The 19,179-nt window shown below is 40.4% G+C and overlaps 1 protein-coding gene across 2 annotated transcripts in view; it reads right to left on the bottom strand.

The window, feature by feature from the left end:
• Positions 1-1,048: 1,048 nt before the first annotated feature.
• TAMALIN (trafficking regulator and scaffold protein tamalin) overlaps positions 1,049-19,179 on the bottom strand; it is a 39,698-nt gene continuing 21,567 nt past the window's right edge. For both annotated transcript variants that reach the window (XM_073614109.1, XM_073614110.1), the window contains exons 3-8: positions 18,451-18,505; positions 10,429-10,531; positions 7,106-7,199; positions 6,712-6,778; positions 4,336-4,402; positions 1,049-1,668 (exon numbers count right to left, since the gene is read on the bottom strand). In XM_073614109.1, coding sequence (XP_073470210.1) covers positions 1,232-1,668; positions 4,336-4,402; positions 6,712-6,778; positions 7,106-7,199; positions 10,429-10,531; positions 18,451-18,505 — 823 coding nt within the window. In that variant the 3' untranslated portion in view covers positions 1,049-1,231. The remainder of the gene's footprint in view (positions 1,669-4,335; positions 4,403-6,711; positions 6,779-7,105; positions 7,200-10,428; positions 10,532-18,450; positions 18,506-19,179) is intronic.

Raw genomic sequence — 19,179 nt, forward strand, 5'->3', positions numbered from 1 at the left:
GGGTATGGAATTCGTCATAACATTAAAGGCAGCCATACACAACTTAAATATTGGCCAATTTAAGCTTTTTTGGCACCACTGGGCTTGACCAAAAGTTGATTGTCCAATCGAGCTGCCAAAGGAGCCAGATGAAAAATTATCAGATGCAGTCACTGTTTGGGTATTCAAGCAGCCGTGGGTGCTGGCTGTCAGAATACAAGAGCTATCATGGAAGATTTGTCCATCCTCATTTAGAATGGATAGAGAGATCTGCTAGATGTCTTTCAATCAGCATGCCAGCTCAAGGAAATAAATCTATGTATGGCCACAGCATGGGATTTCACTCTCTATATATTTTACTTGTGGAATTTTCCAGTGCATGCAATATGTATGAAAGTCAGAAAAATTTGTTTTCCATTTCAGAAAAGCTTATTCACGCCAATGGGCTACATTGTAAAACCTTGGGAAAAGTTTCCAATGCTGTATTTTTGACGCACTTGGCATACTTTGCTTAGACAGTTGAATAAATGCTGATCTTTAAAAACACAACTGAAACTGAATGACAATGCACACAAAATAATGCAGCTTTCATGTATAAAGGCATTTGGTTGCATCTGAGCTGCTCTTCAGCATACAAGTGAATGAGAATGCAAAAGTAACAGAGGTAAGGTATATGACCGATCCCATAGGACCTGCATTAAGGGGTGAATGGGCACAGCGTTTTGAAAGAACCTTACATAAGAAGCTGTCAGTCATCACTCATCATGAACATATATTCCCCAACACCACTTCAATGAGAGCCTTGTATGATGAATGTTCACTATATGTGCAGGAAATTAACCATTTAGACAATCACTGTGTAAGCATTGGCCAGACTAGTAAACGGAGAGTGTGTTCAGCCAAAGGAACACTCAAGAGGCTGATGTGTAATATTTTGTATACTGCATGTTCCCCCACAGTGACAGCAGAGCTTCAGTTACGGCACAAATTAGAACAAAACTCTTCACTGTGCAGCAGCCTCCTGCTGGCTCTGCTACGTCTTTGGGAAGCCTTTGAACCACTCAAGCCATTGGAAGAACAGATTCATTTCTTTTTATATAGAAAATCCTAGAGTTTGGCGCCCATTGCTTTGCCAAACCGTTTTAATGAAAAACATGTTATAAAGTTTTACAATAAAGTTTAACAATGTAAATACAAATCACTTTTTTCCTCCAAAATAAATAAATAACTTAACTGTTCATATAAAGAGGTGTTAAAGAGGACTGGCCTCTTCTTCCAATGATCGGTTTAGCCCAGGAATAAACTTTAAGAGTCTTTTGCGAAAGCTTTTGTGTTTTTTCCTGGGTAAAGATGCAAAGTTATTCTGCTCTTTTGGCTTATCCCAGTTCGTTGTGGGGCTTGCGCACTTTACACTTGAGCTACGAGTTAGTGGTGACTTGTAAGGCTTGAGTGTGCTTTTGTTGGGAATGTTGTTAATTTCATCTATAGAGTCTGAGTTGAAGTAGCACGTCTGATACACAGCATCCTCGTTGTCCTCGGCAGTACTCAAGCAACTTGCACTACTGCATATACTTCCAGTGGCCAAGGTGCTTGGTAGAGGTTCTTTGGTGCATTGAGGTACTGTCCCATAGATGTATGACCTGACAGATTCCAATGTGTCATATACGCTGGGGTCCTTCACGACAATGCCTAGAAAGAACAAGAATGAATCATTTCTGAGATCCAACACAACAATCTCATAACTGCATGCCAAAATAAACCCCTCCCTTGCAAGTGCCAATATGAGCACCATATCCCAGCAAGCTGTTCTGAAAAAACATGGCCCTTCAAGCTTGCGATTTTGTCTATGCAGAATTTTCTGTCCAAAGCTGACCATACAAAATTCAAAGGAATTGTCCAAAAATTCTAACAGTTGGAGGCCCTGCAAGACTGAAATTTTTTTGCGCAAGTAGCTCCTGCAGCCAATTAGCTGCAGGCATTGTTCAGGTATTCCTTCAGCCAGTGATTTTGTCAACCCACATCATTTGTGTGTATGGAGAACAAGACCCTGAACTAAAGAAATCTATTAGTTTATGGGCAGTTTACCTTTCAACTACTGTAGGGAGATGCCCAATGTAAAAAATGGTGTGACTGAAGAAATCAGAGGTTGCTCGCTCCTGTTCTCAAGCACATCCAATTCCAGCAGATACTTTAACACTAATCAGACAAATCACCTTGCATGTAGGGGATGAACAGATCACAGAAAATTATTGGCGATTATGTCCAGCATTGTTCATAAAAGCGCAAATACATAAAATATATATTTGCAGCATAAGATATTTTGACAATAAAGGTCATTAAAATACATTTCCAATTCAGTCTTGAGTCATTGTAAAACCTGTCTAAATCGATTTCAGTGTACTTTCTTTACAAGGGCACAGCTTGGGGGCAGTCTGTACAGGTTAACCTATAAAATAGAGGTTTCATTTTGGGTCACATACTCTCTATGGCTCATCTTTGTCTGAAGACAACATTCTCAACCTTTTTAACAGTAACCCTTAAAATAACTTTCCAGACTCAAGGAACCTCTGCTATTACTTTAGCTCCTGATACATTAATGTGATGGTCACTGTCAATGATGCTCCTTACATTAGGAACTCCCCCACCCTTTACAGATCACTAAGATCATTGGTGTTAGTGGTTACTTATCTGAGAGGCAGAAATTGCTTATTGCTCATGGAACCCATAGCAACCTCTGGAGGAACCCTAGGGTTGAGAAAGGCTGTTCTAAAGGAATGAAGACTGCAGCTTCTCATTAAAACACTGATATAGTTGTTCATGTTCGTATAAAGGCAAACCCATGCAATTCAGAAATTGGACATGGTATTACATATAGCAATTTACTGATTCATTAAAGGATGACAGAAGTCTATACAAACGGTGTCATGTGTTTTTAATCTATATATATTCCAGATTTTGAAATATGGAAATATGGGTTTTACAAGTGTTGAATCACAGCCTCACAAAACACTCAAGAACTTTAATTTCTCCAATATGTTATCCGTGCCATTGTATGACATGTTAGCCTGTCCAGGTCAGCACTCCTAGTCAGATCATTATATAGTGCTCCCTAAGGCTGCCTAAAGCGTTACATAAAGAAAAAGGGCACAGAGCTGACATATTTACAGAGTTTCCACCAACCATTTAACATGTTTGGAGGAAACTCATGCCAACAGCAACATGTTCTGAGTCAAAGTACACAAGGGGCCACACTAATACCAACTTTGGGGGGGCGGAAGATTGGCAGCACCTATGCCTGACCCCTATTCCCTGTATATAATTTGATGGGATACCTTTCGGTCTGCAAAAAAACAAAAAAAAAAACATTGAAGTAGGGACAAGGCAACAGCCAATAGGCAGACTAAATGCATGGATCACTGCAAAATAGAGTAAGCACAAGTAAAATTTTGCTCCCTACTTCATGTCAGACTATTGAATATCACCCAGTCTGTTTGGGTCCCAAGATCAGTGCTCTTTCAGAGAGTTTTAAAAAGGTAGGTTTTTTACTTTAATGCATTCTATGCATCAAGAAAAAAAAAAAAAAAAAAAAAAAAAAAAATCACCTTGTGCAGCTCGCCCCCCCATACTTACCTGAGCCTAATCTCGATTCAGCACAGTGCCTGAGTGTAGTAGTGGCTCTTTCTCCACAATGGAGATTGAGACAGCAGTGGGAGCCACTGGTTCCTGGTGTCCTGGTGCTGTCAATCACAGCCAGTGAAGAGAGTGGGTAGGGCCAAGCCATGCTGTGTGTCAATTGGCTCACAAGTGGCCCCCCTAGTAAGTGGCCAGGAGTGCTGGTGAGAGACCCTAGAATAGGAGGATCGGGACCAATGGTTTTGCACAGAGCAGGTAATATATATTTTTAATTATGTGAGCTACTCATTAGATATACCTTTAAAGTAAACACATTGCCAAATTGGGGAGAACTTAAGTGATGTCATTGTCTACAAACACTTCTATGGGGCTAGTGCCCTCAAACACATTGGCCTTCACTCTAGAGTAGCAGCAGGATTAATTGCAACCGTGAACGATTATCAGTGACAAAAAAAAAAAAAGGAGAAGTTGCATTAAATTCTGGGAAGCCTTACAAGCTTAGCACAGATCTGTAACAAAATACCACTAAAACAGGAACATTTTAGGGGAAGAAAAAATACTTGTTAAACAAAATACCATGAGCTGAAGGATTAATTGGTAACACATTGTAACCAGTTATATGACCTCTCTCCTGCAGGGTTACTAGCTCTGAAGTGGTTTGCTCCCAACATGCAATAACCACATGTGGAGTAAGCAGCAAGGAATTAAATACAGGACACTTACCATGTAGGAGTCTCTGCTCCTGCACCATGAGTGAGCGGTATTCCTCCCATTTCTCATACAAAGTTTGCTGTAGGGCAAAAAGGACAATAAAGGACAAACATCTGTTAATTTTTACTCCTCTCCAATAATCTGGTTTACCAAACACATATGCATATTACTTTGGTCTTAGCATTTTATACAGTTATTTGATCTGTAAATTGTTTGCAAAATTTAAGGCAGCTATTAAGAAAATAGAACATAAATGAAGCCAAGTATTCATCAAAGGTAATTTAAAAGTGACTAGGGTATATTTCCCAAATTTGACTTGGTATCAGAAACCGAACACTGATGACAGAAAGAACAAATTGACCTTTACATTTTTTTTTTTTTTTTTAAAGATAGATATGTTCATCCCTAGATCAGCCTTTCACATTTCAATGTACAACATAGTTCTGACTTGGAAGGAAAGGAGAAAGAAGGTCTGCTGGATTCTCAAATGGTGACAAGGAACATGCCGACAGGAGAAAGTCGAAAGGATGAGCACATTAGTGTGTTCCTTTTTCATTGTCTATTAGGGGCGGACGGTAGGGCAGTGACCTAGCTGTATTAACTACTGTAAAGAAAAGTTAGTTCACCAAGGCTGCTCTGCTGGCTAAACAATAAGGCTGCATTCACACCTGAGCGTAGCGTTTTTGAGCGTTTCTTCCGGCGTTGTCGCACTTTTTTTGGGCATATTTGCGCGTTTCCATGCAGCGTTGTCCGGCGTTTGAGCTTTGGCATTTCTTCTATTAACCAATAGGAAAAATGATCATCTGTTTCATCATTTGTTGCTAAGTTGTTAGATTTTGTCATCTGCTTCCTGCTTCAAAAACGCCCAAATCTGCCCGATTCGTGTGACAAAAAAGGGTCCAGAACTTGTTTGAGCTTCAGGCGTAGAGCTTCAGGTGACTTGGAGTGGAGATGTGAACCATCTCCATAGAGAATGGATTTTTTCCCCTCAAGCGTTTTGTAGCTTCAGGCTTCAAGCTACAAAACGCTCAGGTGTGAATGGGCTCTTAAAGTATATCTAAATAATTCTGAAAAACAATCAGAATTTCAGGAAGCATGACACTGAAATGCTGGTGGAATCAAGATTTGGTGTGAAATTTATACTTGCACATGAGACTTTTCTGGATATCTTCTGGCTCCACAGCTTTCAGTGGCTGCCATCTGCATTGACTGTTTCGCTGTAATCAGCCACATAGGCCTCTATGTTGCCCACTACTGCAACCCCAATACAGACTCCAGAACCAGTAGGTAGAGCACCGATGACCGGGTTATGACAGAAGGAAATTTGGAAATGGAAGAGGCAAGTGTATACATTATACCTTACCTCTCATGGCAGTTTAGATTTATGCTCCATGGAGTTCATAACACTCTGTTTACACCTATGCAGGAAGGACAGTGCATGTGCATTTTTGTGTGTCACATTTAGGGCAGCCCATGAATTTCAATAAGCTGTCCTACATGCAAAAAGTGCACAAGCCTATTTTTTTTTTTTTTAAACCGCACCATGCCCAAAGCACATTGTATTTTTGTTATGCTTTTGGCACATGCAAAAGCACTCACATTATCACAGATGTGTTGGGGTGCCATTAAAGTGGATGTAAAACCTCACATATACCCAGTGAAGTGAACAGCCTCAGATGATACACAGGGATGAAACAAATCTCCCTACACAAGTTTTACATGTATATCTGCTGTCGTCAGCTGTATATATATATCCTTTAGAAAGTGCACATTGTGTTAGGAGATTCTCTTCCTGGTTAGTACTGCAGTGAAGCCTGGGCATACAGCCAAGACAGCTGATTGGAGGAAAGGCACACACACCTCTTCGCCTCATAGGTAGACCCTTTCAGCTCAATTTGTTGAATCGTTCAGGGCTCTGCTAATTTATAGCATCCTTCCCAACACAACTCCAGCTGCTTTTATCATTTGTGACAGAGAACTTGTTAGTAGTTATCAGGCTGATAACAGAAGAACCGAGCACAAGACAGCTACAGAACATAGCGGTTTGAAGAGAGATTTCAAAACACTGCAGATCTATGTGCCCAGCTCAAATTTCAAGAAACGGGTTTACATCTACATTAATGGCACCACTGCATGCTTGCAAAAGGATCGCTCATTTTTTGTGCATTGCAGGAACATGAGACATTTTGAACGCATTCTCCCAATGCACAAATGTGAACCTAGCATAACATCTGTCTGGAAGCATATGACTAACAGATTAGCTTCAACAGATGATTAATGCTCAGGATCAGCTGTGGAAAACGTTCAGGATGCCAAACATTTTTATTCAAGACTGAAAATATTCTAGTTAGTCTATGTGGTCAAGCTTATCTCATTACTGCTACATACCTTTAAATACTGAAGCCTGGCCTCCAATTCAGCTCTTCTGATGGAAGAACCATAAACAGTCTCCAACCTATCAATACAGAAACACATTGAAGAAACTGCATGACTCAATAATAGTTTACATGACATGCATATAGAGAAAAAAAAATAAAAATGAAAAATAAAAAAAAATTAAAAAAACAGGGTCCTGTGCGGTGCAGATCAATACAAAAAAATATATATATTTCTGGATATTTTAGTCACATTTTAAAACATTCACACACTATCTATATCTATCTATATACATACATACACACATACATATAATTTTTCTGAGATAGATATATAGATAAATACAAGTCCTATATGTAGTGGTAGTAAAATCACAACCAGACAATTTTTGTGTTAAAAAGGTTACCTTATTTTGTTCCCAGAAACCTTTATCAGCTCTACAATGTCCTTGTGCCTGATGCCTTCCACATTGAGGCCATTAACTCCAGCAATTATATCACCTAAAAAAATAGGAGATGTGTAAGGAGGACATCCTATCATCATACCCTTTACCCAAAAGATCAAAGTTGTTTAATGATCTGCTACATACATATTACATTAGCTTTAGGAAAATCTTTCTCAAATTAGGAAGGATAAAAAGCTGTGAAATGAACGAGAAACACAAAATGAAACCTGAAACCATAAAGTGCCAGCTTATGCATAATAAAAATACTAAAAAGGAGCCTTTAATGGTGCCATAAACCATTACTCCAATATCCGGTTTTTCAAGCCTTCGCTAATCCTAGAGTAACTCTGTACCTTCAAGTGACTAATAATCTGATAAAATCCACCAGTCAGTTCAGGTATCCCCTATTAGGCTGACATTCAAGTTGGTAAGGTTAGCTATAAAAACCTCTGTACGCGATAAGCTGGGGTGTTCTACAGGACGACATCAGGTAGCAAGGAATGAAGATGTCATTATCTGATCATTGTTAGGGGTTAACAAAGGCTTTGCTTTTTCAAGTTTTTTTTTTTTATCAGTTTCGCAAACTACAAAGTGTCTTATTTGCAACTACAGTTTTGAGCAACAAAAAATAAAAAATGGTCACCATTTTTGACCTAGTCGACTAAATCATTTTTACACACATATTTTATATATATATATATATATATATATATATATATATATATATATATATACACATACATATATATATATATATATATACATACATACATATACACACACACACATACATACATACATATACACACATATATATATATACACATACATATACATATATACACACATACACATACATATACACACACAAGCTCCTGAAGAAGCGGTAACTCCTTCCGTGAAACATGACGAGCGAATGTTTTCCATATTCTAGTGTCACATCAATTGTGACTATATAGAGCCTTTTTGCTTTGTCCTCTTATTGTGATTGTAGTAAAATTTTAATTTTTTTTCATACCAATCTTTGTTGTCCTAAGCTTTTGGTATGGTACCAAAGTCCATTTCGGCCTCCTCTAAAAAACTTCTCTATCTGGTTGGGACCAAGGGTACCCCTTTTTTTCTATACATTCATTACAAATGTTGGCACTTCTCTTAATATTCTGTTGGAAAGACAGTTATACAACGCTGACCAAACTGGGTGATTTTTGGCCAATGTGTACCTAGCTCATACCTGAATTCTACTCGAACACTAATCGATTAACGCCGTCTCCAAGACATAATGCCTAAAACACACCTGCAATGCATGCCCGATCGCTTTGGGTTCTCATCCAAACATCTATCAGTGTTGATCACTTACTTCTAGCAATAAACCACAACACTGGGCAGGATTGGTTTGCAGGCAGTGCTATCAATTGGCTGCCTTTGAATAACCATTCAATAAGTAGCGCTTCCTGCATACATCCAGCCCTGTGTTGTGGCTGAGCACCAGTACTAGAGACATACACCCAGTCCTGTGCTGTGGATCAGCACCAGTATTAGAGACATACATCCAGCCCTGTGTTCTGGCTGAGCACCAGGACCAGAGACATACAGTCAGCCCTGTGTTGTGGATCAGCACCAGTGACTTCTATCCAGCCCTGTGTGGTGGATCAGCACCAGTACCAGAGACATACATCCAGCTCTGTGTTTTGCCTGAGCACCAAAAACATACTTCCTGCCCTATGTTGTGGCTGAGCACCATGACCAGAGACCAAGGCAGCCTAGATCTGCTGACAAGATTAGCTTAGAGAGGGGAAAGAAAATAAAGGAGACTTGTAATTAAGTTTAGATGCAATTTAGTCATTAATATCTTGTGGGATTACTATCTGGATACCCACATGTTACAGTGGTGTTGATTTACTAAAGGCAAACACATTCGACACTACACAAGTCCACTCGCTGTAAATCTGAGGGGAAGATCTGAAATGAGGGGAAGCTCCGTAGATTTTATCAAGCAAAAACTCGTTTTTTTATTTTCTTTGCATGTCCCCATCTGATCTAAAGCGACTGCACGTCCATGTTTACTTGAAGTGCACTAGTAGTGTAAAGTGGATTTGCCTTTAGCATATCAACCCCATTGTCTCACGTTATCTAGCCTAGTTGTAGTTACCAAGATAGCTAAATGGATTGGAGAAATTGTAATCCCTAAAAAAAACAAAACAAAAAAAAAAAAACACGCTGTACGAGTTGCATAAACAAAAAACAGCAACACATGGCGATTATTTAACTTTGAATACATAAATATGCTCAGCTATCTATAACTCCTTGTTGGCCTCTGCTCCTCTTGGCTGCTGTTACTGAATGTCCTCTGCACTTCCTCACAGATAAAGAAGGATGCTAGGCAGGGGACTGCAGCTTCATGGGTTCCCCGAAATCTCTATGAAATCTGGCAAGTTTGATTAGAACAGGAACAGAAGTTCGTGCTCCGTACATTACTGCATGGACACAATTGGAGGCTCCTTTCCAAGCCCTAGCTTGCCTGAGTCATTTCCTGCAGAGAACATGTTGGAGAACACAGAAAAGCAACAGGGACTCTAAGAAAAACATTTCCACTGACATAGGCTTCATGTTAACACACTGTGCTTCAAAGTAAAAGATGGTCAAACAGACCAATGCTACAAATGGGAGATTTACTGAAAAAGTGTGAAACATTATGGAAACCTCTCAGAAACACAACTGTATAGGAGAATCAGCTTTATTTTTTGGATGAAGTGGAAATAAAGCTGGGGAGATAATCTGGGTATCTCTACACCACGTTATGCGAGGACCGAACTAGATTATTATTATTATACCAAAACTGGATAAAAGAAAAGAAAATTAAAATCAGACAGACATTCTATTTTTCTTCCTGTCTTACAGGAAACAAAAAAAAAATAGAATATATGTTTCTTTGTAATAGTGTCACACCACACATCTGCTTATATATGTGACCAACGGTGAATTACAGTGATAGGAAATCCCCCAGCCCCCTAAACAAGCCACACTTTCAAATGACTGAAGGTGGAGATGACAGTGCTTGAACAAATGGCATGTGGGACATTATCTAAGAATTGCTGTCAGGAAGGTGTTCAATTACACAGGAAGTCACCAGTAAACCACTTGCATTTCTTACCAATGACAGCAGCATGATAATATGAGGAAATTCCAGATAAAAAAAGCATGCATACGTAGCAGTTTACGTTCACCTCTTGTCTTTTGGCTGGAGTGTCAGCAATTACCCTGAGGTAGAAGAAAAGCTGACTTACCAACTTTTAGACCACACAGCATAGCAGGGCTTCCTTCATGTACCCGGCAGACAAATGTAAACATTTCCACTGTATTCTTGTCTTTATGGTGCAATCCATAGGTCTGAAAAAAAAAGAAAAAAAAAAAAAGGAAACATTAATGTCTGGTTTATAGCTATAGCCAACCACACAGTGAGCTTCAAAACGTGACTAGGCAAGATAATGGATTGTGTGTACTTTACAGCCTTAAAAATAAGCAGCATGATAAAAACACTGGCACACTGCTCCTATGGGGGGGGGGGGAGCACAAAATACTTCCAATGACAATCACAGGTTCGCATATCCTAATCAACTATCCAGTTACGCCAGCCATACACTATTCAAATCTCAGCCACTTCAGCAGGAACCGGCTGAGATTCAAACCATTAATGGGCGGGCTGCATGTACCAAGTTGATCGATTGGTACAACCAGCCTGCCAGATACTAAAATAAAAACAGTTTGCTGCGCTTAGGGTTTATCACATTCATGTAAACATTCAGAACACACAATTAATAATAACGTCCCATTAGGTCAGTGGTTCTCAACTCCTGTCCTTGGGACCCACTAACAGGCCAGGTTTGCAAGATAACTGAAATACAATCACAGGTGATCTCACTTGCGGCTCAGTGATTTCAGAATTCTAGTCTGCATCTCCCCAAGGTAAAATCTGGCCTGTTAGTGGGTACTGAGGACAGGAGTTGAGAACCACTGCATTAGGTGATGAAACCAAGTGCTCGTGCTTAAATTGACATCTCCTGTTGTGTTCAGACTGGGTGCCCCACATAGTTGGTCAACATCCAGGGTAAGTGTACATCTATCGCCAGTATGGTCACTTAGGCATGAGGGGATACCCCTATGGAGCCTGTTGAAATGACATCTCATGCCTGAATGCGCCTCATAAGTATGGATGGAAATGACAAAGGAGAACCTTCATTGCACAATGCCGTAAAACCAGGTTTATTAAATACAAATTAAAATTCACTCACATTTAAAAGTGCCTTATAGTCCTGGCACCCGACGTGTAAAGAAGGTGATTAAGGGTAACCGGTCCTGATGAGCTGAGCGCCGCAAACGGCGGCTTTTCCCGATTCCCGGATAGTTTTGTATGGGCGGAAGTAACGCGATGAAACCTTCGACGTTTCGGCCTATCACAAAGCCATCTTCAGGAACTGATGGCTTTGTGACAGGCTGAAACAGCGAAGGTTTTACCGTGTCATTGCGTTACTTCCGCGCATACGAAACTATCTGGGAATCGAGCTGTGCGCCGCAAACAGCGGCTTTGCCTATCAGGGCCGATTATCCTTAATCACTTTCTACACACGCCGAGTGCCAGGACTATAAGGCACTTTTAAATGTGACTGAATTATTTTAATTTGTGTATTTAATAAACCTGGTTTTACGACATTGTACAATGAAGGTTCTCCTTTGTCATTTCCATCCATTTCATGCATGAGATGTCATTTCAACAGGCTCCCTAGTGGTATCCCCACAGGTCTAAACAACCATACTAGTGATAGTTGATCAACATCCAGGGTGAGTGTACATCTATGTGGGGCACCCAGTCTGAACACCATTGCACAGGAGATGTCAATTTAAGCATGAGCGCTTTGTTTCATCACCTAATGGGACTTTAATTGTTTGTGTGCTGCATGTTTACATGAATGTGATCAACCCTAAGCGCAGCAAACTATTTTTATATTCTCACTTTGCTTCTTTGCCATTTTTTACTGCAGCTGGAGTTTGATGATCAGTTATTTTATCCAAAGGTGCTAAGGTTTATATTTTTCTAGCCTGCCAGATTCGCTTCCAATTATCACAAGTGGCTGCTATAGCCGCTAGCGATAATCACTATCTTCTCCTGGTGGAGAGGGCTTCTCCTGCTGGGAGAAGACAATTGCTCCGTAGGAGGGATTCCCCTGTCAGCACTGCATTGATGGGAAAATCGTGCAAATTTCTTTCCTGCAATCTAATTATATCTTCAGCTGAGAAATTGTTGTGTAGTAGTTTTTTGTGGGACATGGCAAAGGTAAGAGTAAGGCCGGCCATACATGGGTCAAATCTCTTTCCTGCTGAACCGGCCGAGATTCAAACCATTTATGGACAGGCTGAATGTACCAAGGTGATCAATCAACTTTGGTACACCCAACCTGGTGAATTTTCTTACGATTATCGCTTTAGGCTGCTATAGAGGCTTCCCCTACCAGGAGTCGACAATTGGTCGGCAGGAGGGATTCCGTTAGCACTGTGTTGATGGGGGAATCCTGCAAATTGCTTTCCTGCAACCTATGGTTGCAGGAAAGCAATTTGCACTGTGTATGGCTACTTGTACCACTAAATGTAAAATTGTTCATACCCATCCCACTAATCATTCCCCAGACAACAGTTTGCTGGCATCTGCTGGACCTACACACACACTAGATCATGGCCCCAATCCAGCTGAAGTGACTTACTTCATGACTATGGCCAATCATAGAGGTCATCTGTCAGCTGGTCAATGTAAAGCTGCAATCTTTTCAGTACAAGTACATTAGTGTCACTTCAGCAAAATGGTTATAAAGAATTGCAGATAACCTTTATATACAAAACTGGATAATTTGATTTAGGAGACCTAAGAAAGATAAACACCAGTCACCAAGCCACAGGAATAGAAAGAACTAATGACTATATGCAAACATTTAGCCGGGCCACTTCCTAGCAACTGTGACAGGAGGCTGCCCTGGATGAACACCTCACCATCTGCTTCTATTTGTTTAACAGGTGATAATCCAGAGCTCTGTGTAGGTGAACGGAAATCTGCAGTTACTTATTAACCAGCTGTTATATCCATATTTACAACGTACACTGAATAAAACTATTATATGTAGTCACTGCTGGTTAAATTAACTCTCTAGCACACAGATTGCATGACTTTCATTGGTACATGTAACCAAAACCACTTGTAATATGTTCAGTTCATTCAAAATTAGTCCCATAGCACAGAAGTTGAATTTTCCACTTAATGGCATGTTCACATCAAATGCACCGGGCAGCCTTGCCCAGCACAGTCCCAATGCAAGACCATGCAAAAAACCTTGTTCCCCATCATTTCAGCTCATACCACTATGCTTTTGTGGGTATGTAAAAGCCTAGAAAAAGTACAGCATGAAACTTAGCAGAGCATAATGTGGCACAATGCACTGCTATGCAGCCAACAGAACTTACTAAAATATTTTGTGACATTTCAATAAAATTTGCACAAAAGAAAACAGAAAAGTAAATAGTGTAACATGTCTGGATGGGCACATCAGTCCGGTTATCAGGGCACATCAGTCCGGTTATCAGGGCACATCAGTCCGGTTATCAGGGCACATCAGTCCGGTTATCAGGGCACATCAGCAGCCATGCGTTCAGCATGGCCAATGGTGTGAACGAGTCCATCAAATGGCAGAATTGCTGGCTTGTCAGCCCAGGCATGAAAGCAGTAAAGACTAGAGGAACAAAATCCTTTCCAGAAGTAGATTTGAACCAAATGCTGGTTGATTTCTGAAAATGCTAGCTACCTGGCTGTTGTAGCTGAAGATTACTAACGTTTGCTGACATTTGACCTGCAGGTTAATGACCCAAAGTAACAGAGCTAGTGGTTCAGCATGACAACCTGGTAACCATCATTTTCAGAAGGAAAAATGGATGGACTTGTGTCTTTTTTAAACCAGATTAACTATGCAACTATGTAAGAAATAGCAGCCTCTATATTTCTTTAAAAACAGGTTTATGTAAAGGGCTGACAGCTATTTAAGTTAAAGTGTAGAGGTATATCTCCTATGTTTATGAGTCTAAACATCTAGGCTGCAACTATACTGTGGAAACTCTGAAAAGATGAAGAAAAAGCCCAGAGGAGGAAGCATTACAGAAAACACATGCTGAAACATCATGTTGGGAAATGTTGTGGCTCACACTGTGGGGTCTGATGCACAAAAAAAAAAAAAAAAAAAAAAAAAAATCTTTAGGCAACTAGCTAGCACGTGAAAAAAACCTTCATGTCTAGACAACTCTGAAAGATGGGGTAATATTCCTTAGTCTGACCAAGGTGACCATTTTGTATTGTCTCAGTATAAAAGTTAGGCTGAGTGTGTGTAAAAGTCAACGCAAATAAAAGTTGCCAAGCCAAAAGTAAAAGTCAATGCACAGGGCAAGTGATAAACAAGGACTTGCTAATTAAAGACGTCTCAATTACTCACCACATGCAACCATAATAAATCTAACCTGAACAGAGACCGCGAGGAACTAGAAATACTTAGCGTGCTTAATCAGTACCCTAAAAAAAAGGTAACACCATTCTTCCTGAAAAATACCAGAGCACTTTCCGGTATGCAAGGATGCATCTGCTTACAGCCTCAAAGCCATATAGAGTATCTCACAAAAGTGAGTACACCCCTCACCTTTTTGTAAATATTTTATATCTTTTCATGTGACAACACTGAAGAAATGACACTTTGCTACAATGTAAAGTAGTGAGTGTATAGCTTGTATGGCGGTGCAAATTTGCTGTCCCCTTAAAATAACACAGCCATTAATGTCTAAACCTCAGGCAGCAAAAGTGAGCACACCCCTAAGTTAATAAATGTCCAAATTAAGACACAATTAGCCATTTTCCCTCCCTGGTGTCATGTGACTTGTTAGTGTTACAAGGTCTCGTGTGTGAATGGGGAGCAGGTGTGTTAAATTTGGTGTTATCGCTCTCACATACTGGTCACTGGAAGTTCAACATGGCACCTCATGGCAAAGAACTCTCTGAAGATCTGAAAAGAAGAATTGTTGCTCTACATAAAGTTGGCCTAGGCTATAAGAAGATTGCCAAGACCCTGAAACTGAGCTGCAGCATGGTGGAAAAGACCATACAGCGGTTTAACAGGACAGGTTCAATTCAGAAAAGGCCTCGCCATGGTCGACCAAAGAAGTTGAGTGCACGTGCTCAGCGTCAGATCCAGAGGTTGTCTTTGGGAAATAGACGTATGAGTGCTGCCAGCATTGTTGAAGGGGAAGCCTCTTCTAAAGATGATGCACAAGAAAGCCCGCAAACAGTTTGCTGAAGACAAGCAGACTAAGGACAGGGATTACTGGAACCATGTCTTGTGGTCTGATAAGACCAAGATAAACTTATTTGGTTCAGATGGTGTCAAACGTGTGTGGCGGCAACCAGGTGAGGAGTACACAGACAAGTGTGTCTTGCCTACAGTCAAGCATGGTGGTGGGAGTGTAATGGTCTGGGGCTGCACGAGTGCTGCCGGCACTGGGGAGCTAGAGATCATTGAGGGAACCATGAATGCCAACATGTACTGTGACATACTGAAGCAGAGCATGATCCCCTCCCTTTGGAGGCTGGGCCACAGGACAGTATTCCAACATAACGACACCAAACACACCTCCAAGACTACCACTGCCTTGCTAAAGAAGCTGAGGGTAAAGGTGATTGACTGGCCAAGCATGTCTCCAGACCTAAACCCTATTGAGCATCTGTGGGGCATCCTCAAACTGAAGGTGGAGGAGCACAAGGTAAATAACACCCACCAGCTCCGTGAGGTCATCATGGAGGAGTGGAAGAGGACTCCAGTGGCAACCTGTGAAGCCCTGGTGAACTCCATGCCCAAGAGGGTTAAGGCAGTACTGGAAAATAATGGTGGCCACAAATATTGACACTTTGGGCCCAATTTGGACATTTTCATTTAGAGGTGTACTCACTTTTGTTGCCAGTGGTTTAGACATTAATGGCTGTATGTTCAGTTATTTTGAGGGGACAGAAAATGTACACTGTTATACAAGCTGTACACTCACTACTTTACATTGTAGCAAAGTGTAATTTCTTTAATGTTGTCACATGCAAAGATATAATAAAATATTTACAAAAATATGAGGGGTGTACTCACTTTTGTGAGATGCTGTATCTGCAGTGTGAAATCTAAGGCATGTCTGCCTTTGACTTTGTCATAGATGGGAGAGATACAAGAGCCATGTACATCAGTGACTGACCAAACCATCCGTCATATTTTAAGTGACAGTAGACTGTCACTTGAAAAAAGACCCAGGAGGGAAGCCACTGTTAAAAAAAAAAAAAGTAACAAGCCACAATGCTTCTGCAAGATTGCATTAAGATAAAGAGGGGGTTTTTGGAAAGTCACATCAGCTCTGTGTTCACAGATGAAACATGGAGCTTTGAAAGAAAAGAAAACTGTCTACTGTACTTCTGAACACAGGTGGTCACTTGTCTAGCATGGGTGCTAGTTAGAGAATGCTTTGCACTCAATGAATACAAAGCATTCTTTGATTGGACGAGGTGGGGAGCATGATGTCATCACCCTGCCTCTCCACCTTTATCCAATTCGCAAAATGCTTTGCATTCACTGAGAAAATGCAATGCCAAATGGACGAACTTCTGTTGACAATGCAGCAGTTGCTCGGCACGGAACCTGGAAACTACAGGATAACGCAGTGGTAGAGATGTTTACTTCAGTAATTTTCAGCTTCTAGAGGGATTCCACATGCATACTTATATTTGGTTCAATGTAACTATGTCAAAAATCCCATGCCTGGAATTGTTCTATAAAAATGACAGGCAGCACATCAAATACCATCTGGGTTTAAAATCCCACACGTATCGTCATGATCCCTGAGGACGTCAGGTGATCGGGACGATACGTGTTGAGGAGTCGGGTGACAGTCGTGTGTTTATGGAACATAAGAGAGCGAACGGGAGCTGCCGCCCCATTGGAGGATCTTTTAAAGCGCACGGTTTCACATTTTAATGCAAGTGGATATTATGCAATATGAACCTTTTATATACTGCACAATGGGAGTATATCTTTTATACCGAGGGGACGTGGAAGAAAGGAAGTCCATACAAAGCCAGCTCAGTGAGGGGAGAGGAAGGAGATTGAACAGCTGAGGAGCCTGGAATTAACCTCAGCAGGGGAAGGCGATTTTAGACCTGGAGGTGAGCGCAGTGGTGAAAAGTGGTGGGAGTCACTGCACAATTGTATTAACTGAAATCCACAAGGGTGAAGGTGGAAAAACTGAGGGATATGAGAAGCGCATTTAAAGGGAAAAATATTTGAAATAAAAAGCACTACTAATTGAACTATAGTCATCTGGGACTGTCACACTTATTTTATACAAGAAAGTTTGTCACTAATGAAAGCAGTTTAGTGGTTTGAAAGTAAGGTTTTGGTTTAAAAACATTAATTGGATTGCACACGGATAGGCGCAGCCAACATTTTTTATTTTATTTTTGTTTGCAGTTGTGAGAACACAATTTGGTTGCAGTCAGATACAAGTTAAAAGTGAGGGACGCATTAGGTTAGTGAGCGCGGGATAATACACACCTGTTTTATTAGTACTGACTGGTGCTTTAAAGGCTTCAGCAAAGTGTCCTAAAGCTTGCTAATGATTTTACAAATGGATTTAGAAAACCTTGCTGTACACACTGCTCTAAGCTGAGGCCACATGTACAAACCCAGTTCTCCAATGTTGTGATGGAACCCAGCATATACCACCACTATTTGACACCTTTCCACCCATCTTTGCCCAACTCTATTGAAGATAACGATTGGGTGATTTGAAAAATACCAATTGATTGGGCCAATGATCAATTCATACAAACAACCCAAAACACAATCAATGCAGATTTTCCCAATGACCGTTTCAGCAGCCGATCAATTGTCATCAAAGGTCAAAAGACTAATGCTGAATGCATTTCCTTTGATGTTGCATTAAACAATAGCTTGATATTCAATTGATTAAATTATTAGATCAAGTGTTAGATTGGATAAAATAATAATTAAAAAAAATCTAGGGAAAGCATAAGACTTTAGGTGGCAGGCCATTATGCAGATTTTGTAGCAGATGAGTATTTTAATATATTAACATACTGGATAAATGAGATACAACACAAAAGGCAATTATATTAGATATATTGCAAAAAAACAAAACAAAAAAAATAAAACACTGAAAGGTTTGGAAACTGGGCTCACCTGAATCTCAAACCCAAAAGTTTCAGAATCTTCCTTCTCCAAAGTAACTATTTTTCTGCAAAGAGAAAAAAAAATGTATTGTTCCCATTTTTTGTATAGTGTTTGTCCCCCCCCACCCCCTTCATCTTCACAGCAGTTTACCAGTAGACAAGACAAAGCATATGGACTGTGAATTGCACAATACAGGCCATTGTTCTGTATAACAAGGCTATGGGCCTCTCATTATCAAAGCCAAACGCCCACCGTGCCTCAATAGGCCTTTATTTGGAGTCTCTTAAAGTCCAGTTTTGCACATATGTTGCCAATTAGATGCCATCATTAAATGGTACTGTTTTCACACTTTGTCATTAGCAAAACGACTTTAGGAAGAAACACAAAAAAAAAGAAACATACATAAGTTAACTGCAGGTACCTTATTGTAGCTAGGGAACATTAGATTGCTTACTATTAAATTAGAGAATTAAATGTAATTCAACAAGAGCGCTGACTTGCTTCAACGGCAAAACTTTATTGGTTTAGAATAGAGTTGTTAGAATTTAGGGCCTGTTCTCACCAGGCGCTGCATTGAAATGCATTTTTTTTTTTTAAATGTCACACATCTCAAAGTTCAATTGCCAGCCATGCCATTGGAGGCCGTGAGTTGCCTCGCACTGCATGCAGTACCTTTTTCCAGTGCATTATGCCCACACACCACCGAAACGCAGTGGCGTGAACCGGGCACATAGGAGA

Source organism: Aquarana catesbeiana, linkage group LG02 (assembly GCF_042186555.1).
Source record: "Aquarana catesbeiana isolate 2022-GZ linkage group LG02, ASM4218655v1, whole genome shotgun sequence".
NCBI lineage: Eukaryota > Metazoa > Chordata > Amphibia > Anura > Ranidae > Aquarana > Aquarana catesbeiana.